Source organism: Anabrus simplex, chromosome X (assembly GCF_040414725.1).
Source record: "Anabrus simplex isolate iqAnaSimp1 chromosome X, ASM4041472v1, whole genome shotgun sequence".
Classification (NCBI taxonomy): domain Eukaryota; kingdom Metazoa; phylum Arthropoda; class Insecta; order Orthoptera; family Tettigoniidae; genus Anabrus; species Anabrus simplex.
Genome location: NC_090279.1, coordinates 164,417,394 through 164,440,371, shown reverse-complemented (window position 1 = coordinate 164,440,371; position 22,978 = coordinate 164,417,394). Strand labels below are relative to the sequence as shown.

The following is a 22,978-nucleotide window of genomic DNA, read 5'->3' as shown; positions in this document are numbered from 1 at the left end:
GTTTTTGTGGCGTGGTATTCCTAACTTATCTGAGAGATGGGCAAAGTGTGTAGAAGCCAATGGCCAATATTTTGAATAAACAAAAACTGAATTTCCCTTGAAAATTACGTGTTTACTTTACCACAAAAACCAGCAAAAACTTATGCATACACCTGGTAATCTTTTTGTTACTACTTTCTTGCTGTGTTTACATGGATTTCCTTTTTGTCAAGACTGAAGATTGTCAAGATGGCCCCTCGGTAAGAGTTGATGTCCGCCCTCCTGATGAAGCTGGGAAGCAGGAAGGAGCTTGTCAGGGGCTGAGAAGAGGTGGATTTAGAAGAACTGCGATTGATGGGGAGAGAGCCTTCCTAGGTGAAGAAAACTTCTTCTTCTACCACTTTTCCCACATCCTAGTGTCATCACGAGTGCGAACTGTGCCACACACGTGGAATTAGCCCTGTTCTTAAGCTGGATTCATTTCCTGATGCTAAGTCTATGCGGAAGGATGTATTCACTACTGCATATTTGTGTGGTGGTTGGTTATGTGATGTGTACTGGGTCAAACACAAATGCCCCTTCTCCGAGCCAGAGGAATTAACCATGGGCGATTAAAATCTACGGCCCAGCGAGGAATTAAACCCAGGACCCACTGAAGCAAAGGCTGACCATTCAACCAAGGAATTACCCACCTAAGTGAACACATATTTTCTTTTCCTTTTTCTTTGCTAGTGGTCATGGCCTTAAGTAAGCCCCCAGCATTTGCCTAATGTGAAAATGGAAAATCACAGAAAAGAAACTTCAGGGCTGTAGATTATGGGATTCAAAACCATCTCCCGATGCAAGCACATGGCTAGCTGCCTCTGTGGATCAGTGGTAGAGTGTCGGCCTCCAGATCCCAAAGATATCAGGTTAAAACCCGGCAGAGGTAGTCGAAATGTTGAAGGGCAGAAAAAAGTCAATTCGATACTCCATGTCGTACGATGTCGGCATGTAAAAGATCTCCTGTGACACAATTGGTGTTTACCCGACAAAATTCATTAAAACTCAGCCATAGAGTTTCGGTTTACACGGTCTGCCATCTAGTAGACCTAGAGTAAAACGGGGCGTCAAAATTGACGAGCAGACTGCCAGATGGTGTCAAATTGAAATGTGTGCACGCGGTAGCTGAGGCCATACGATTATTATTAGCACATAGCTGAGGCTCCAAGTAGCCCATGCAGTGGCCTCCACTACATGCACTTGCCATGTGTCCTGGTAGGTATGCTAGTTACCAACCGATGAGTTCAAATTGGCACTCTGGGGCAAAATGCTGCCAACCCAATAGACCAATTATATTGGAATGATGAATTTACTCATTCAGGAAAAAAATATTTGAAGCTCTCTATGGGAATGGAAATGTATATCATCTGATGGCGTAGCAGCCATCAATTTATATAAAAGAGACCAAGTCTCTTATAGTGCATTGGCACTGCCTGAGGCTTTGAGTAGTCTGTGTAATGGCACTCTAAGCATTTTAGAAGATGATGCAGCCTCCGCCACATGCACCAGCCATGCGTCTTGATAGGCATGGTAGTTACCAACTGACGGACCCAAATTCACACACTAGGATGAAACACTGGCAACCAAGAATGAATTAGCTGGAAAATCTATAATTTCCAATAATGGACCAATTATAGTGGAAGCACTTGGCTATGCAACCCAAACTAGGACAGCTGATTTGCTCGGTGAAGACGGCAGTGTTCGAAGATATAGTGATTGTCCTTGTATCTTATTTCTTTTCTCTTCACTCAGGACTACAGATGGGAATTTGCCTATTTGCCGATTTTATTCCTGTGTTCAGAAACATAGGCTTTTGAGATATAAATCCGTTTAGTGTCTTTTTAGCTATATTTCATTGGTTTTATTGTGCCTATAAATGTCTATTTCAGGGGTTTGTGCCTATTTGGAGTATAATTGCCTATTTGATGCCTTTTGACTGTATTTAAATAAAGCCGATTTTCTTCCAGTACATTATATTGTAGGAAGTGTGCTCGACAGAATTATCTTCTGTTTTCTCAATATGTTTACCCCACGAACAAAAATGGGAATTCTCAGAAGTCACCAGGAACAGTTCTAGGGAAATTTCCATCAGGAGAAACAAGGAACAATTTGACCTTGTAAGACATACGCGAAAACCAGTTAACGTCGAACTATGTCGCATAACCCGTATGCCCTGTACCTCCCTTTCGATGCGAACTGTTGTATGCGTACGCTTTATGTTCAGAACGTGTTGCGATTTATTGTGAAGTGGAAGAAGAAGAAGATGATGATGATGAAGTGTGTTTGCGGGTACGCCCAAAGAAAAATCGTTGAAGTCCTCCTAGCTGAAGCAGTGGATCACAGCGGATCCCAATTTCACCACGGATGGAAGAGTAGCCTGTCAAGCTTGCTGTAATGAGGTATGTTCGTTTGTTCCTTTATTATCTTTTTTGTGATTGAAAACTATGATCACATTTCATCATTAAATATATAGGCCTATTAATTTATGTATTGTGGCAAGTTGTTTTGTTGCAATGCTGTATTACTCGTGAACTTTCAATAATTCATATTGCTAAAATGTAAATAATAATTAAATTACTGAACGAGGAGTTAGAACGCCTGTGATCTGTTGTCACAGAATGGATGAAAATTAAATCGGTATTTTGAACTGTGATTCATTTCCTATGAAAATAGAGATTTACCAATGAAATGCATTTTTTTAAACTCCCTTTAAAATCGTGAATTCTATTACACTTCCGTTAAGCCTTCGCGAAACACAGGTTGCAGATTCCATGTAGTCCGGCTAGGACGATGCCACAGCGTGTTTTACAAGGTTGCCAAGACTATCTTTACAAGACCAGGCCAGCAAAGAGACCACTGGTCTGGACTAGTGAGGTCCGGTTAGTGACCGCTGTATTTGGGGGGGGGGAAGCAAAGAGAGTCTGAGGGGCGTAAGCTCCCAAGTTCCTAAGCCTCTAGCATCCGCTCTAGAGTCTTGCTAAATTGTGACAAAAATAAGGTTATGCGGCGCATGTCACGCAGGATCTATTGATCTGTTGTAGGCAACAGAAAATAGTCTTCATGACAGCTGATCCGGCTGACCAAAGCCGGCGAATAGAAACAAATAAAATGTTCACAAATCTGATATTTATAGTGCCTCCGTTTTCATTGTTCTATATAAATAAGAATACTGCAACGGCCAGCTTGATGGGTCCTTGGCAAGCATAAAGGAAGGATCTCTCCTCTACGCTACTCCGGTATCATTTCAAGTCTTTTTTATTATATTATTCACTCCGTGAACTCGACACGACACTGCCAAATTATAACTGAAAATCCTTGAGAACATATTTCCATGTAAATTACTAATTCCCTTGTTCCTACTTTAAAGTTTTATACTTCTAGAAACATCATCTCTAATAGTCTTTTTTTATGAAACAAATTCATGATATATATACTAAGCATTATTGCCAATTAGTCCAAATGTAAAAATTTAAGATGTAGGGACAATGTAATTTAAGTCAATTTTATTATTTTTCAGATCAAATGTGAGAAAAATACCTCAAAGATCAACTTACGAATACTGCGATGCATTTGATACGAGTACAGAAATCCGTATCAACGCAGCCTTTCTACCAATCCACTTTAGGCAGCGACCAAGAACCATTTCTTCAGACCTTTGCACTCCCATGTTGGGAGCTAATATGCCCCTGCATAAACCGGAGCATCTTAAAAATTCAAACAAGCTGCCGGGAGCAATCACCAGGTTGGAGAAGAGTGGCATGCCCCTGGTGGAGTCATCTAGGATTGTGGGAAAAGTCAGGGGAAGTACTGACTGTACCTCTGGGAAGGCAGCCACTTTCAGCGAAATAAAATCAGATGAAGTGACTTCACTGAAGTTTAGTCCAATCATTTCATGTGATGTTGAGAGATCTTTCTCTCAGTACAAAAACATTATGCATGAGAGAACAAGATTGTTACCGGAAAACTTTGAAACGTTGCTTGTAAATTCCTTTTATAGCAACTGAGTGTGTTATTAAATTATTAGTAATTTTTTCATGCCTATTTTGTTGCCTATTTTACATGCTAGTGCCTACTTTGACTAATTTAAGAGCCTATATGCCTGCCTATTTTAACTGTTTCTAGTGCCTATAATTCTCATCTCTACTCATGAACAACAACTGCGTTTAAAAAATTTATATTTAAACCTTTATGAGGCTCTATTATCATGAACCAACCTGCTCCATCTTTTCTTGATCCGACTTGTTCTTGGAGTCAAACTGTCCACCAAACACAGAATTCTGGAACACCCGTCGTATCTCATCCTCTTCCATGGGTTGATTAGTGTGTTCTTGAGGAGCTTTGGTACTGGGCACTAGGATCGAGTTCACGTACACCTCAACTAGGGCAGGTAGTACTGGGTGCAATGGAGGAACACTGCTGCATATCTGTCTGAAAGAAAAGAAAGAAAAAATTAATGACAAAAATAATAATAACAATATTCTATAATTGCAAAGAAAAAAGGAAGTGTTGTAAGCAGTATGTTATATCTGCAGAAGAACAGGCCGCAAGATCATCCAGAATGAAGAAGTTTTGGGAAGGGAAAATATTGTTAAGTGTTACAAGCTGAACTTAATCTTTGAAGACTTTGTTGTATAAGGTTTGATTTTGGGGCTCCAATGTGGGCGTAAGCAGAGATCTGAAATTTTGAACATAGGTAGATGAAATGGGGTCCGAATGCAATCTCAAAGCCGGATTTTTCATTTTCGCTTTCAATGATGAGTTATGAATGAAAAACCGCCAGAAAATGCCCACTTTCTCTCTGACTTGATTAGACACTTGCTTGATCCTTTCCTATACTTATAAAAAGATTTTCAAATACCTTTGGGATAAAAAGGTCAGCAACAACCTGGATTCAAGAAATCAAGATAGATTTGGAATAAAACAATAAAAAGGAAGAAGAAATCAAAGAAAAGATATTTAAAATAAGGTGTTAATAATGGAAGGATTACAAGGAAAATGGTAAAGAAAACTCGTCCAAAGGGGTTTGAGGTGGGAAAGAACAAACATAGTGAAAAAAAAATGAAGGAATACTGGAAAGAAAGGGCAAGGAACTGAAATTGGCACGTGATCTCTAGCAAGCTATAAACGGAAGAGAAGAGAGAGAATAGTATCCTTTGAAAAGACAGAAGTAATATCAAACATCAAATACAACATGATCCAACAAAACACCGAATACGGAAGAACAAGCCGAATACATGGGTTGAAAAATAACCTGGAGAGTGGATAAAATCAAACGGACTAGATACAGAGGAGTTAGCGGCCAAAGAGAAAGAAAGAAAGAAAGAAAGAAAGAAAGAAAGAAAGAAAGAAAGAAAGAAAGAAGAAAATAATAATGGAGGTAGCTTTCCAAACCACCCGAAACATATTCAACTGTGACATTTTCCTCAATATCGACGTTGATAATAACCATCTTTGCTACACGGAGAACAGAATCTGCTTCTGTAATTATCTTTGGAATACGACGGAACAACGTCATTTCAATCTAGCAATTTATATAAATGAAAGAATTAATTAAACCTTGAGAAAACGGAGAAATATTTCTAAATTCACAGCATGATTTATAAGGTAATAACGAGATGGATAACTAACAAAATTGCGAATGGAAACTCAACATTTAAAGTGGGATACGACTGAAGTTGTACAGACGCAGCAAGCTTACACTGTCCATTGTTAACAACTCTCACTCACTCTCTTGCCTTGGATGTGGAAGGAAGCAATCGTATAAGCTGAGCATTTATTATTATTATTATCATCGCCGTATTTCACACTAAGGTTCGTCGCCGATATTCACGACAGACGCGACCGGAATTCTGTCGTACGGTTGGAGTGACGGAATTTAATATTAAACTGAACTGCTTGCTGTGATCATTTCAAGATTGGAATTACAATTTCTCGATCATATACAAAATATTAATTTTATTAACTGTAATTTATGCATGCTTGGCCAAGAATAATGTATATTATTATGTTACAGTGTGCGACATTGAAGGTGTGTATTTTCTTTAGTGTGTGTTACATCAAGATGAATTAATATGCGAGGCACCAGGACAACGCCAAGATGGACTGTAATACTTCACCTGATCCCGGCGGAGGCGGCTCTACATAAGATAAGTTCTTACTTTTAAGTTTACTAATACAGAATTCTCTTTCAGGTTATTTTCTTTATTTTGATTCTTGTACATATCATTTACAATCAGCAGAGCAGGAAGAATATTTGAAATATGGGACTGATATTATAAACTATGTGATCAAAATTATCCGGACACCTCCAAAAACATACGTTTGTCATCTTAGGTGCATTGTGCTGCCACCTACTGCCAGGTACTCCATATCAGCGAACTCAGTAGTCATTAGGCATCATGAGAGAGCAGAATGGGGAGCACCGTGGAACTCATGGACTTCGAACGTGGTCAGGTGATTGGGTGTCACTTGTGTCAGAAGTCTGTACGCGAGATTTCCACACTCCTAAACATCCCTAGGTCCACTGTTTCTGATGTGATAGTGAAGTGGAAATGTAAAGGGACACATACAGCACGAAAGCGTACAAGCCGACCTCGTCTGTTGACTGACAGCGACCGCTGACAGTTGAAGAGGATTGTAAAGTGTAATAGGCAGGCATCTATCCAGACCATCACACAGGAATTCCAAACTGCATCAGGATCCACTCCAAGTACTATGACAGTTCGGCGGGAGGTGAGAAAACTTGGATTTCATGGTCGAGCGACTGCCCATAAACCACATATCATGCAGGTCAAGGCCGAACGATGCCTCGCTTGGTGTAAGGAGCGTAACCATTGGACAATTGAACAACGGAAAAACATTATGTGGAGTGACGAATCACGGTACACAATGTGGCGATCCGATGGCAGGGTGTGGGTATGGCAAATACCTGGTGAACGTCATCTGCAAGCGTGTGTGGTGCCAACAGAAAATTCGGAGGTGGTGGTGTTATGGTGTGGTCGTGCTTTTCATGGAGGGGGCTTGCACCCCTTGTTGTTCTGCATGGTACTATTACAGCACAGGTCTACATTGATGTTTTAAGCACCTTCTTGCTTCTCATTGTTGAAGAGCACTTTGGGGATGGCGATTGCATCTTTCAACACGATCGAGCACCTGTTCATAATGCACGGCCTGTGGCGGAGTGGTTACACGACAATAACATCCCTGTAATGGACTGGCCTGCACAGAGTCCCGACCTGAATGCTATAGATCACCTTTGGAATGTTTTGAAACGCTGACTTCGTGCCAAGCCACACCGACCGACATCGCTACCTCTCCTCAGTGCAATACTCCGTGATGAATGGGCTGCCATTCCCCAAGCAACCTTCTAGCACATGACTGAACGTATGCCTGTGAGAGTGGAAGCTGTCATCAAGGCTAAGAGTGGGCCAACACCATACTGAATTCCAGCATTACTGATGGAGGGCGCCACGAACTTGTACGTCATGTTCAGCCAGGTGTCCGGATACTTTTGATCACATAGTGTATCTTCAAATAAATCAAGGTACCGTGGACATAGTATATCTTCAATTAACAATTTCAAGCCACGTTTAATGTTGATCATGTATCTACACTAGTGTCCAAAGGTTAAGCATAAGTTACGAGTAAGCAGGGCAACAGGAAATAGACTGCAAATTGCATGACATGTGCACCTACCAACCTTACGTGCTTGCTGTGTATAGGAAAGGAGTGTTCCCTGCTTTGATTAGCGGCGTAACCGCAAGGTAAACACAGCCAGTGTCTGCGCCCCATATTCCCTCAGTTGAGTGTGACGCCTCACGTTTCTCCAACTGAAACTGCATACTCGGCCGACGATGAATTCCTTTACCAAGAAATGTAGATTCAGTATGTACCACCACATCCACTGTACATTATCTTATAGAAGAATTATAGTACAGGCCTAATTATTATACAGAGTTTGAGTAACAAACACTTAGTAGCGTCTTTTACAGAACGGCCATCGGAAAGCCAGAAACTCGTTAGCATCTGTGATTATGCAGTGCCCACTTCGTAATGGATATTCAAGAACAATAGAACATCGCATAGGAAACTGCGCAAAGTATGTAGGTCCCGTGCACCGTTCCGGATGAGAAACACAAACAGAATCAGAATTAGAATGACTTGCCGCACATGCATACATACTTATATAGGCTTGCTACACGTGGTTATAGCGTCCCGAAAAGTTCACTGGTAGCAACGCTCTCACAGGCACTTCTTCATGTGTCACTCAGTCAACTCAACCTCACTTAAAACAAAGCCCTTGTATTGGCTATTGTGCGTCTGATGTGACAATGAACGTCCACTCACGTACATCCACACTGATCCACTCCAATCTTCAGCCTATACTACCTGCCGTTCCCCGGGTTTCCAAGCCACTTTGTTGCAACACTTTCAACTAATTTAAAGCATCTTTGCTGATACAGCCACTGTTTTCCGTGTTGCACAATTCTTGAGCAACCTACACTGCCATGCCATGTGCAGACACTTACACAAATTAAAGTTAAACATATATAAAATTCCCCACTACAAATTCTTCTTATAATATTATGTTTTTACATATAAATGAACAAAAATACGTGATTTTCATGACTTCAATATTACAAACTCTATTACGAAGATTTCCTAACCTAAAAATTTGGGGATCGTACATTTGTACAGTTACAGAATCAAGGACAGTATTCTTCTTTCTTCTTTTCCTACCGCTTCTCCCACACCTGTGGGGTTGTGGGTGCGATCTGCGGCGCACATGTGGATTTGGCCCTGTTTTACGGCCGGATGCCCTTCCTGCCGCCAACCCTATATGGAGGGATGTAATCACTATTGCGTGTTTCTGTGGTGGTTGGTAGTGTAGTGTGTTGTGTGAATATGAAGAGAGTGTTGGGACGAACACAAACACCCAGTCCCCGAGCCAGAAGAATTAATCAGAAGCGATTAAAATCCCCGACCCGACCGGGAATCAAACCCAGGATCCTCTGAACCGAAGGTCAGTACGCTGACCATTCAGCCAACGAGTCGGACAATCAAGGACAGTATTAGCTACATATTATTGAATTTTTGTATCTTAGGTCGAGTTATTGAACCTATGTATTTTGAAGGTCTACATGTATTGAATCTACATGTTTGTGAGTCTATGAGCTACTGAATCGATGTGTTATTTAAGTTACGTGTTATGTTGCAGTGATTTTATGAGAGGTATTTGTTGAATAAAGTCTTTGAGTATAGAAATGAATAGATCGCTTGTAACAATGAAATGAGAAAGTTAATAGAATGTAGCAATCTTTGATATTAATCAATGAATATTAGAAGCCGTATGCCGAGTTCTGCTCTTGTTATTTATTACAGATGTATTTCCATGAGAATATGACCAGAATTGATCCTGCAACCACCAGCAGTAGTACTGTAATATTATGTATGTGCATGAGATTTTGAGCCTCCATGGCTCAGACGGCAGCGTGTCGGCCTCTCACCGCTGGATACTGTAGTTCAAATCCCAGTCACTCCATGTGAGATTTGTGCTGGACAAAGCGGAGGCGGGACAGATTTTTCTCTGAATACTCCGGTTTTCGTTGTTATCTTTCATTCCAGCATCACTCCCCATTATCATTTCGTAGCATTTATCAATCATTAATAAATCGCTTCGGGAGTGGCGACCCCATTGAAATAATAGCCTATATATGGTCCATTCATTACATCCCTGACCCGTTAAAAGACTGGAAAACAGGTTGTAGGTTTTCATTTTCATGAAATTTTATTTCAGCCTTTCGTCGAAGAGTAATCCAGAATTGATTTAGTGTGGCTATATTGTTATATTATGGGATGTACTTCATCCATTCTAGAATGATGCCAAATCATTCTCATTTTATCAGTATGTTGACATGATTTATTCTTTGCTTGATGGTACCACATTCGTTTATGTTCTTCAAAATGATCTTTAATATCACATTATTTATTTCTGCATTCAATTGAGTATGTTCATTGAGAAAGGAAAAATCTCTTTCATATTTTATGAGCAACTTCATGTTGCTGCCGCTGAATTAACGTTAATGTATAATTGCTCAAATGATATAACCTGAAGGCGAATGCTGGCCGATGTAAGGATTTTTCTTAGAACCGCGGGTAAAGGTGACGAGAATCAACCAACTCAAACTCATTCGGACCAATTTATATCCAAATTCAATCATGTTATTGTCAATTACAATCAAGATTAACTTATATCATGGTGACATGTATTAAATCAATGATTAAGGTGATATTTAAACCACCATTTATGACAATGTTTTAAATCATTTTCAAGATACTTAAATATTCATTTGAAGATTTATTATTTATGACCGAACCAATGTTTGACTAAACAAAATTTCAAATGGACTAATGATTAAATTTGTAAATGCAATTGTAATTACGGACATGTTGTCATTTTAAAGGTCATTGTTTAGATACGCCATCCTATAGTTAAGTTTATTATTTGATAGAAATCCTCCACATTCCCTCATAATAATTAATTATTACTATTGCACGAGACGCCTGCCTGTCTCAGGTATATTTTATTATTTTACGATTATTTTAACACTGTGGTGAAACTGTCATGAGAACCTACTCTTGAGTTAGGAATCTTATGTTCTGCCGGAATTAAGCGAAATATAAACATAAATGATATAATATGATAATAATATAATATGATAAGCGATATGATGAATATGAATATGCGCCAAACTCACATGAGATATCCATTACGACATCCTACCTAACGATGATTTTGATGTAATTATGATTCATGATGTACATATCTGTTGTTGCTTGTAATGAATTTATGATGTAGGATGAACGATATTGACAGCGCATTATTATTATTTATTATTTACATATTTTACGCCCACATTGGAGCACTTAAATCAATACATTTGAGTTAATTTCTTCTTTTTCTTCTCCCAGAACTTTCTCATCCTCTCCGACCTGGAAGCCCTTTGTGTGTCCGATATAGTATATTGTTTCCGTTCAACTGTTTTTAGTTTGAGACTTATGCTTTTGTTCTTCCAAATCCTCTTCTCTTTTCTGTCCTTGATTTGTTGCCAAGTTATACCCAATTCTTCCAAATAATCCTGAACTTCTTTTTATTATTGATTTTCTTTTTAAGTAATCAAATAGTTGTTTCAATATCCTGGTGTCTGGTAATCTTGATATGTGACAGAAAAAGGAAATTCCTCTTTTACGCATTGTAGATATTATGGATTCACATTCACAATAGACAATGTTGTTAGGCAACAATCTCCACTGTCCATCAACTGTGTTTTTTATTAATAATTGTTCTAAGAATTCTTCTATCAGTTTTCTGTAATTTGTCTGTTGTAGATTTTACATTTAATTTCAATAAAGTTTCACTAGCATACGTTGCCTCTGGTTTAACTATGGAATTATAGTGTTTTAGTTTAGCGTTTATTGAAAGAGATTTTTTTTTTAATTTTATAGGTTGGCCAGGTAAGTCTTTGTGCTTGTTTAAATTTATTTGTTCTGTGTTCTATTGCTTCTTTTTCATTTGTGTTCCATGTTATTATTTCCCCAAGATATTTGAATTTCTGAACAATTTTAATCTCTTTATTACTGTTCAGTTGAATAACTGGTAAATCAACTTTAAAAGTTGGCATCATTTCTGTTTTTTCCACCACGCTTAATTTACTTATAGACCATACGTCCCATTTATGTCACCCAACTGCGGGGCTGGACTCGTATGTCCCACAACAAAAGGTGCTTTTCTATACATACGAAAATTCATCACTACAACACTGTCATCAAGCTGGTATGAGTCAGAATGCCTCAATAGCTGCAGTTGCTTAAGTGTGGCCAGTATCCAGTGTAACGTGCTCCTGCCATAACGCTTCGATCTACAAGCTTCTCAAAACATCGTCACATTTACGTCTCCATATATTCTGCAATATCTACATTTCCAATGGACTACACGCTTTCTACTGTTCTTATTATCTATGTGTTAATGGTTTTATTATATTTGGTGCTCAACCGTCTCTTCCTTCCCGTGTCTCACTACATATTGACTGCCACTCTGTGTTCACATTCTACGGACTACGTCATCTGCTACGTCACCCTAAACTTCTCAAAGTTACTGGGCATCCTTTCTTGGCATATATATAAGGCACTGCCTTGCTCGTCTCTCGAGCCTGGCATCGAATTCTATACAGTGTGTGCATGTGTGGAGGGGGCCACTGTCCTTGTACGGCTTGCTGTATGAAGCGCAAGTCTTTTCCGTTCAACTGGAAACATCGTATCGTCGGGACACTGGGTGAGCTAACACTTCACTTCTAACTTTGCAAATAACTAAATTTTCCCTTTCAGGCTCCTGCCTGTTTTTTCATTCTACTTGTTGAAGGCCTTATTTAGTGCATTAACTGTTTCTACGTTCTCTGGACTTAAAATTTTCACGACATAAAATGAAGATGAAAAATCTTTAATTTGGACTATGAGTGACCACCGTCGACATGATATGTTCAAACCTCTTAAAATAGCACAGTAGCCGGCGAAAGAACTCTCTCTAAGTATTGCGCAGTCGGATTTCTGTTTTTCTTTCATCCTTGCTATTTTTATATCTTCCTCCTTTCTTTCCCATCCCTCATTTGTTTATATTATTAGAGTCTTGTAAAACACCACGGAGGTGTTAGTTTTCTTTAAATCGTGGCCAATAATTATGTTTGTAATCCTAAAATGTTGCTTTTTGAAAAGTTTATCATTGTTATCCTAAAAAGGAATGTTATGAGTTTACGGTATGTGTAAATCGTTTTAAAGTTTGTGAGAAGATTTTGGGTAGCAGTTTTCTTCCTTTGTTTTGATTGTTTCAAAACCTGTGGTCTTTAATGAAACTGGGAAAACGCATTACTGGACTTCATCCATGTTATCTCTTGGACCTTTTTCAAATCCCATGATAATCTGTGTATGTAATTACAAAGTCAATTGTCTAATATATTTTATTATCTGAATTGTAGAATAATGGTCCCCTTTTCATTTCTGGTGCCTACCACGGAAAACCTCTCCTATCCCCTTCCCAGTGTTGCTTCCTATCTCTCTGCTCGTTACTGTTTATTTTACGCAGAATCTTGGTCTCACCAACCTCGTTAGGAGAGTCGGTGACGTATTCTCACCACTGCTTTGGAACCATCTTGTTTTTTTTCAAACAGCGCCAATGCAAAAATACTATGCCATAATAACTTATATGACAAAATTTACATTACACCAGTATGTGGGAGATAGTGGGTTCGAACCCCACTGTCGGCAGCCCTGAAGATGGTTTTCCATGGTTTCCCATTTTCACACCGGGCAAATGCTGGGGCTGTACATTAATTAAGGCCACGGCTGCTTCCTTCCCACTCCTAGCCCTTTCCTGTCCCATCGTCGCCGTAGGACCTATCTGTGTCGGTGCGACGTAAAGCAACTTGTAAAAAAAAATAAAAGAAATCTACCCTTATGATAGAAAAGATCATGGACACAATGCGCAAATGCAGGGCTTGGTTCTAACAATTTTGACTCAAAACCAAAAGTAATTATTTCCTGGCAAATTAACATCAAAAGAGACCTCGAACAAATGGGTATATGATCAGAAGACGCATTCAGAACATCCTTATGGATGTGTCATGGCTATAATGTTTTGATTAGGGTACACTGGCACGTAGAGCATATCATACTGCTCCTCACTAACAACTATGGTGTCCAGCTCCAGGTTGGTGTTGAGCAGGGTTTCATGCAATCACTTTGCGTTGGTCTTCCCCTAGATCACCAGCTCCTACACGTTGGGGGGAGGTTGTGAGCCATATGCCCAAAGAATATAAGGATCCCCTTGTGGATTAGAGTAGACAATCTTTCTTGAGGTCAGATTACCACACAGACGGATGCACCAGTTCTCCGTGCTGTCCACGGAATGTGAAGCATACGTCACCAGCACCACACCTCAAATGTGGATGCAGTTATCGTGTCATTGCTTGGAGACCTCCATGGGATTAACCTGCGTATTGCCACTTCAATCTCGGAGCACAGAACAGTTAGGTTCTGTCTGATCAAAACGTACCGCAGTTTCTTCTGGAGAACAGATCTGGTCACTTCAAAAACATCTTAATTCCTATATCAAAGTTCGAAGTGAGCAAATTTCTTTTCTTAAGAAAGGCCTTCTTTGCTTGTGTTAGTCTGCATTTTATGTCCTTACTTCTGCCATTGTTAGTTATTCTACCACTTAAGCAACAATATTCATCTACTTCCTTTAAAATTTAATTTCCTAATCTAAGATCTCCTGCATCACCTGACTTTTATCGTATGAATGTATTTATTTTCATCTTATATTCCTTGTCCAAGACTATGTTAGTACCAGTCAGCAATTTCTACAGATCTGCAGAATCTGATAAAATACCGTAATTTACGCAAATAAACCCCGCATATATTTTTAAAAAATTTGAGGCACGAAATTGCTGTGCAGGTTTTATTTGCGTCCAGGTTGGCAACACGCTCCTGGCTCACCTAGTTTTCGATGCTGAATGTACAGTTATGCTTAGTGCAACCGTAGATGGAAGAAAACTGTCCCCATATGTCGTATTTAAATGGAAAACAATTCAGACCTTTAATTCTAAACTGACTTTACATTTTTTTTAAATAGCAGCATATTTTACAGAGTAACTTAAATTCAAAATTTTTTCGCGTCACAACAGAACGCGTCTTCTGGAATGTGCAGGGGTAGCTTTCCGCACTTTCACTCACTTCGGTGTGTCTATAGTGTGTTTCATAGTTGAAAATAGAGTGAAATCACAATTCTTTTGTATTCATTGTTTTAAGGAACGCCACAATATCACATAGCAGGCAGTACGCAGAAAGGCAGGATTCGCAAAAACTGGCGAGGGTTGGCATTTCTGAATTACAAGATGGCTGTTAATTTGAAATAACGTAATTGGAAGTCCGATTTATGTATTACAAAGACTACGAATTAACGATGTTTTACTGTATCGCAAAACTAACATCAGATTTCGCTGGTGTGTCTATTTCAAGTGTTTACATTGCATGAAAAGAATTATCCACCACCAGTCGTGTTACTGTTCAGTAAAAAGAGACCACGCGTGAGAAGTGTTTTAGACGTGGAGTGTGACGAACTTGTAATTAATTTAGGAGAGGATTCTAGTGATGCAAGAGACAACGAATCTTCCCATCTACAGGGAATCGAGCCTATTGCAAGTTCAGATTAATGAAATACCCATCACGTAAGTAGGCCTACTTGCTCATTTTCATTTTACATGTTCATATTTGCGTAAAGACCACGTGGACCTCGCGGAGTGATATAAAATGTTTGTTTATGTCTACGTTACTCTTTCGATGGAAGGAATTTTAGTTCATTTCATTTCATTTTTTTTTTTTTTTTTTTTCTATTCAAAATGAGCCTTCCTAAAATGAGGGTGCGGGAATTATTCGGGTAAATATAGTATCATTGGTAAATCTCAGAGTATTGATTTCCTCTCCTTGGATTGTGATTTCCTTTTCAAATTCCTCTTTGATTTCCTCTACCACCTGTTCTCCGTCAACACTGAAAAGAGAAACTACATAACAGCTTCCTTGGGTTTTGTTCTGCATTCCTGATACTGATGAGGCAACTTACATACTGAAATGCTGGAACAAATATCTCAATGATGTGTTTGAATGATTGTGTGAAAAGTAACCAAAAGCCATCTCCACACAGGCCATGGAGACTCTAATAGGGGTGGAAGGTAAAGGCTACCAATATCCATAAACACAGCACTTGGTGGTATAGAGCGGTTAACTGTATGTTCAGCCACCTAACACCCCTCCCGCCAAGAAATAACTTGGTAGCCTACTCATTTTTTGTGTAGGCTGAGTGTACGTCAGGGCTATACGCACCTCTATATGTCTTTTCACAAAAGTTTAATCCTGATGTAAACAAATAGGCGGAGCACGTTGCCTTTCCACATAGACGTAGTTGATTGGAGAAGCAACCGTCACACTCACTCGACTGTATGCGAGCTCGAAGGAAAGTAGTACATGGCATTTATTTTATTTTATTTTAGTTTATTACGTTTAGAGAGTTTGGAAGAGTACTTAATCAAATTAAAATATGGTTGTCATATATACCGGTATATGATTTAAAAAAACATAAAATAGTGATGAAATAACGAGAAATGAAGGCACAAGGCGTGGTGTAATACAGGAAGTCTTCTCGTAGTGGGGGAAAGTCTCAAGCTGTACAGTGTGGAGACAAGGTGTTACATCTTGCAGCAGTGGACCATCGCATGTAGTGAAGCACAAAAGAGTAAAACCGCTCAGAAGTGACCATAGGCAGTGCATTGTGAATGTGTTTAATAAACTAAGTGAACAGAATCCAGGTTTAGTCGTTTATTCAGAAGTACAGATCTTCGCACTGTTATCGTATGTGATGCGCAGCCCTGTACGTCCAGACACGAGACGTTGACGGGGCGGAGGTCGGTATTACAAGCTCAGCGAATCACAACTCTTTCTTTTGTGGAGGCGTGGACATACCATATTTACATCAGGATTAAACTCCCGTGAAAAGACATACAGAAGTGGAAATGTCATTTATTAAATTTTTGGATTTCCTGATGGGGAAACGAACAAGGTCCTTCTGGGTGAACCGAGTATACCTTTACCGCCTCAGCTAGGCAGCCAATGTTAAATAAATCTCTATAAAGTAAGAAAAACGAAAATTGACTGATGTAGATATTCCTCGATTGGCATATAAACCCCCCCAAAAAAGTCCATATTAGGCATATAAAAACCTGAAATAATGATGAGGATGATGATGGTTTTTGCCTAGGTCATCAGATAGACTAAAATTAAAATTTACTCACCAAATGGGATTCCTTTCTAAATGATGATGGCAAAAATTTAAAAATGATGAATGGATGTAATTTGCAATGCCTTATTTTCTAAAAAATTATTATAATTTAAATTAAAATGTGGTAAAATAAGGCAATGACTTGTAAGATCATATAAATAATTCAACTTAAAAGCTAAAATCATATTAAAACACAGTCAAAAGAATAAAAGTGTAGTTCACAATAAAAGTTAAAAACAAATAATGAAGATAAGAACTTCACTTTCAAAAATGATAAAACAGGCCACTACCCAAAACATGAAATAAAAGTCGTGTTTAAATTTAGTGTACAATTGTACTTCATAGATTCTTTCCAATACACATCCCCTGTTGATACAACTGAGATCTGTACTTCAGTTATCACACTGCTCTTTTTATGAATCAAACTCTGTACCAATAAGAGGTAGCCAATGACCAAGTACCTGTAAATCCAATTCTTGATAGGTACCCGATGTTTAGTAAAGGCTCGACTTTTTAACAGCTGGTGGATGCAATGGATGGGCAGGAAACCTGTTATGTTGGCATTCAAGTTCGCCGTAACAGGCACCTTGACTGCGTGTGAAGTAACCACCTGAAAGGGGGGAAAAAAGAAAAATTATATATTCATAGTCAAAAGATCTCCAATAAGTCTAGGCTACAATGAAGAGTATCATCCTTTGTTAATTTCCAGTTTCAAGTATGTTACACACCCCAATAAAAAAAAAAGTTATTTCCTTTTCCGTTTTACTATGTTCTCACACTACTTGTCCCAAAAGACTTCGTTCATCTGGAAAAAAACCCAGTCGTAATTTTGAGACGATCTAATTACAATGTTAACAATATTATGTTTGTATTCATAAGATAGAATACATTTATTGTGGACTCTGGAAGTATTTTGAGATATAGATGTTAACAAGCAGCCATTGAATTTCCAAACCACCAGTCTACACCTGCACATTCTGATGCATTCTAGGATAACAAAACACTACTAAGAGTGTACTCTGAGCGGTTCCATATCTGTCCACTTCATACACAAGTCATTACTACTGTTCATTATGAAACAGATGGCTGGTGTTCAAGATTTTGTACCTCTCTCAAATAAGCAGTAAGTAAATATATGGTACCAATCATATATCATCGCTGAAATAGAGCAACTGTTCTTATCTGCCATCAGAACGGTTAAACTCACGTTAATGAAGAAAAACATAACATCTCCTGCACCAATTCTTGAAACCACAGTGGAGAAGAACTGTCAATTCCTGGAATCCAGTCACCTTAGTATCTTCAAGACTTACGTTTGCAATAGCTGCTCACTCCACCATGACTACTACATTTATACAGACGGTCCTCACATACTTAATAGCGCTGAATCAGACAAAGTGGGATGCATGTCCGTTATCTACGAGAACAACAGCGAAGTATTTTCAGCTCAATATAAATTGTCATCCAGCTGCTCAGTATTTCAAACCGAGCTATGGAGCCATCAAGTCTGCTGTGGTGTGGTGAGGTGTGAACACAAGAACAGCAGTGCTCGGATACTAATTGACTCGCAGGCTGCATTGAACACAACCAAAGACAAGCACAATATCAACCCAATAGCTGCTACTATAAGACCCACAGGACATCAGTGCCACCACGTCCATCTTTTCTGGATCCAAGGACATACCGGTTCTCTTGGAAATGAAAAGGCAGACATCCTCACAAAAGAAGTCTCCTCATCCAACATAGAAATTACCTACAACAAAACACCCCCAAGTTATGCAAAAGCCCAAATCTAAACATATCTAATAAAACCTCTGGACATCAAATATAAAAGGGTCCATCACAAGATAAATATTTTCCCGGCATATATTGCCGACTCCATTGCGAAACATTAGTGCCTGAATTCATTCTCACTCATTTTCTCTCCGGCCATTGAACATTTAAGTGCAACTTTGAAAGCTTTAAAATGAGCAATGCAGGCAATTATCTGTACTTTTGTAGATCTTTTCAAACAGTGGACCATTTACTGTTCGACTGGGCTATGTGTGATAGGACAAGATTCAATCTACAGTGTCACTTAAACAATTATAATGTGGAACTCTCAAAGCCATTATACCAACCGCTTAGGAAATCCTGCAGCTACAAACAGCTCTTTAAGTTCATCCACCGCATCTTCAATAATTTTGTTTCCTAATTTTGTGTCAAGGACCAATAATTAACTAACTGATCAAAACTATAACCCTAATAATGTATACTGTAATCGTCGTTGGCTGTAAGTCGATCCAACTTCTTCCTGCATGCACTAACCAGTTCAACTCGGTTTATGGATGTGTTTACGATGACTAAACAGACCAAACCTGCCATAAAACATACACCCACACAAATCACACTGAATGGATGGAGGAGGGCGGGGTTGTAATTGACAGAGTTTTCTTGCTTGTCGCTTGGCCTCTTGATGTCTGCGGCGTTCTCTTTCAAACAAGTTGACAGCGGTGGATGTAGTGTTCCGCCACAGTGAGCAGTTCACAGCATATTCTTCCCATGTCTGTATATCTATACCAGTTATCTTCATGATGTGTTTCAGCTGGTCCTTAAAACGCTTAAGAGGGGCTGCACGAGGTCTATTGCCGGAGCAAAGTTCACCATAAAGAATTTGGCAGGGAAGCCTGGTATTACCCATGCGGTGAACATGGCCTAGCCATCTCAGTTGATGAGCGACGATTGTTGCCTCAATGCTATTTAGCTGCGCTTTGTCGAGAACAGCCGTGTTGGTCACATAGTCCTCCCACTTAATATTCAAGATGAATCTCATTTTCTGTTGGTGGAAGTGCTCAAGTTTTTTGATATCGCGGCGATACGAGTGTCCGAGTTTCACAGCCATACAGCAGCATGGAAATGACAACAGCTTTGTACACCATGAGTTTGGTATGCAGTTTTAGATCGTTATTTATGAAGACTCGGTGCATTAACCGTCCGAATGCTGTATGAGCAGCCTCAATTCTTTTATACTGTAAAAGGTTCAAACTATTAGGATATTCAATAAATAAAACTTAAGATAATATCGTATTTACACGAATAATACCCACATATTAAAAAAAAAAAAATTGAAACACAAAATTGGGGTGCGGGTTTTATTTGAGTCAATGTTGGCATTTTTTTCAAAATCAGCCTTCCTAAAGTTAGGGTGCTGGTATTATTCACGTAAATACGGTAATATAAGTGGAAAGGAATTAACAAGATGACATCAAGTCATATATAGAGAGATTGGAATGAGAAAAGGAAGCTACAGAAAGAGGAGACATGGATAAAAATAGAACACAAAAGGACAGGGACATCTCCACATCTTCATACACTGTTGTCTACCAATAGATAGGCTCCTCATCAATCCCAGTTCTTCTACATCCATCTCTCCTCAGCCCCTGATGAGCTCATTTCTGCTTCCCAGCTTCATCAAGAGGATGGGCATCAACACTCATTGAGGGACCATCTTGACAGATCTTCAGCCATTATGTCGGATAAGTGTAGGATTAGAAGAAATACATAAAATCAAGACAACTACTGTATTTACTCGTGTATCAGACCCCCTGGTTTTTCAAGACGAAGAAAATGAAAAAATAAATCTTGCATACAAGATACAACGTAATTCGTCAGAGAAGATCAACGATTCCGCTTCGAAGCGGGTACAAGTCTTATTGCAGCTCTGATGACATCGCACAAATTTGTGAATAGTTTCATCCATATGACCCATGCAATGAAAACACGCATCGAAGTCATGCGGTATATCTGTGTTTCATAGTTAAGAAATGTCCGCCTCAGTAGCGTAGGCCTACTGCAGCTCTGATGATGTCGCACAAATAGGTGAATAGTTTCGTGTCCGACCCGCGCATTTTAGGCACACATCAGACATGCTATACGCCTGTGTTTTGTATTTAAGAATGTCTGCCAGCATAATCGTTAGCACAATTAGCTGCCGGTCTCGGGAGTCTGAGTTCAATTCCTGGTATCGTACTGCCAGAGATTTACTAACGGCAGAAAGGTTGATACGCTGTAAAAATGGTACATGTAACTCCCCTCCACTGGAGGCCAGTCTAAAAAGAGGTGCACCACCTCGGGATGAGAAAACGAGTTTACTTTGGTTGAGAAATATTCACGGTTGTTGCTATTAATATAGCAGGCAAGATCAATAACAAAGTGATTGTTTAATATCTCGTAACTCAAGGTAATATAGGTAATTTTTGGAGAGAAGTAGGTTTATAATGTGATAAAAACTATCCAATCATAACGATTGTTTTACTTACCAACATAATAATAATAATAATAATAATAATAATAATAATAATAATAATAATAATAATAATGACGTGCACAAACAAGATTTTTCAGAAAAAGACTTCTGACTTTCGGGACTTTCCGGGATATGAAGGAGACAACTGGGACAAAGTGGTCGGATGAACGCCGTGCTCAACACAGCGAGCTAATGAAAACCTACTGGATCTATTGAAAACTGAGTAAACGCCAGAATGTATAATGAAACTAATCGTGGTCCCTAGTTGGCCGATAGCGCGAATAATAAATAAATAAATAAATAAATAAATAAATAAATAAATAAATAAATAAATAAATAAATAAATAAATAAATAAATAAATAAATAAATAATGATAATGTTATGTTTCCACTTACTTTTAACAATACCAGGGTATGAGTTAATAAAAAATGGAGACAACGAACGTACAAAATTAAACATGATGATGATAAAACACATTACTGCCACACCTGTAGATATCAATAAATGCGGCATACTTTCCTGTTATTTATTTTTATTTTTTCCGTCGTGGAACTTTTGGCACTATCCGGGCGATAGCATACCTAACATAAACAATGCGGTCTCTCTTTTCTCATTTACAGCTGTTCAGGTAAATACTGGTGTAATAAATGTAGAGAACAAGCATGAAATATACTTAAAAATAAGGGTCTGGTTTTCAACAGCCGCAGTTATCAAAAGTCTGTGAGTTCCACAGTGCGCCCCATTCTGTTCTCTCACGATGTCTAATGACTACTGAGGTCGCTGCTATGGAGTACATGGCAGTAGGTGGCAGCACAATGCAGCTAAGACGACAAAACGTTCGTTTTGGGGGGTGTCCAGATACTTTTGATCACATAGTGTATGTCATCATCTGATGCAAACCGACGTCCATGAATGTCTTTCATCAGCTCCCCAAACATGAGAGCATCGCATGGGGAGAGGTCTGGGCTGTGGAGAGGTTGCTGAAGACTTTTCCACCCAAGTCTCTGAAGCACACTCCTCATAAATTTGGCCGTGTGGAAATAAGCAATGACATACAGAATATCGCCATTCAATAGCATGCCCAGGCATTTTGATCTTGTGATGCACCTCAGTTTCTGCAATGAATCTTCATAGCCCTTTGCATTAATTGTGGCCCCATGCTCAAGCTGAAGATATCGATTGACATTGGATGATGTGTGTGACTGAGTACAAATGTGATTCAGTCCACAGCCCATCAGCTGTTTCAAGAATGGGATTCACTGTCATCACCCAGTGGGATAAATGTCTTAACAGCTGGTGATTACTTTTTAGGTAACAAATGTTCTACTATACTTTTTGGCCAAAGATTTGTTTTCCCTTTGACTGCCCCTTATATACAGGGAGTATAATTTAAGACTTTGCGCTTCTCCTCACAGGCTGTGGGAATCCCCGAATGAGCGCCATATGGTTTGTGTCAAGCTTGGCGTGATAAGAAATCTTGACAGATGACACAGCAGTTCGCTATTTATTGGACTTTTAATAATAATAATAATAATAATAATAATAATAATAATAATAATAATAATAATAATAATAATAATGTTATTTGCTTTACGTCCCACCAACTTCTTTTACAGTCTTCGGAGACGCCGAGGTGCTGGAATTTAGTCCCGCAGGAGTTCTTTTACGTGCCAGTAAATCTACTGACACGAGGCTGTCGTATTTGAGCACCTTCAAATACCACCGGACTGAGCCAGGATCGAACCTGCCAAGTTGGGGTCAGAAGGCCAGCGCCTTAACCGTCTGAGCC

General features: G+C 39.0%; 1 protein-coding gene across 1 annotated transcript in view; it reads right to left on the bottom strand.

Annotated features, from left to right (window-relative positions):
• The window catches only part of IntS2 (integrator complex subunit 2), a 109,554-nt gene that overhangs the window by 37,568 nt on the left and 49,008 nt on the right, over positions 1-22,978 (bottom strand). The window contains exons 9-10 of the mRNA XM_068230522.1: positions 17,365-17,513; positions 4,236-4,449 (exon numbers count right to left, since the gene is read on the bottom strand). Coding sequence (XP_068086623.1) covers positions 4,236-4,449; positions 17,365-17,513 — 363 coding nt within the window. The remainder of the gene's footprint in view (positions 1-4,235; positions 4,450-17,364; positions 17,514-22,978) is intronic.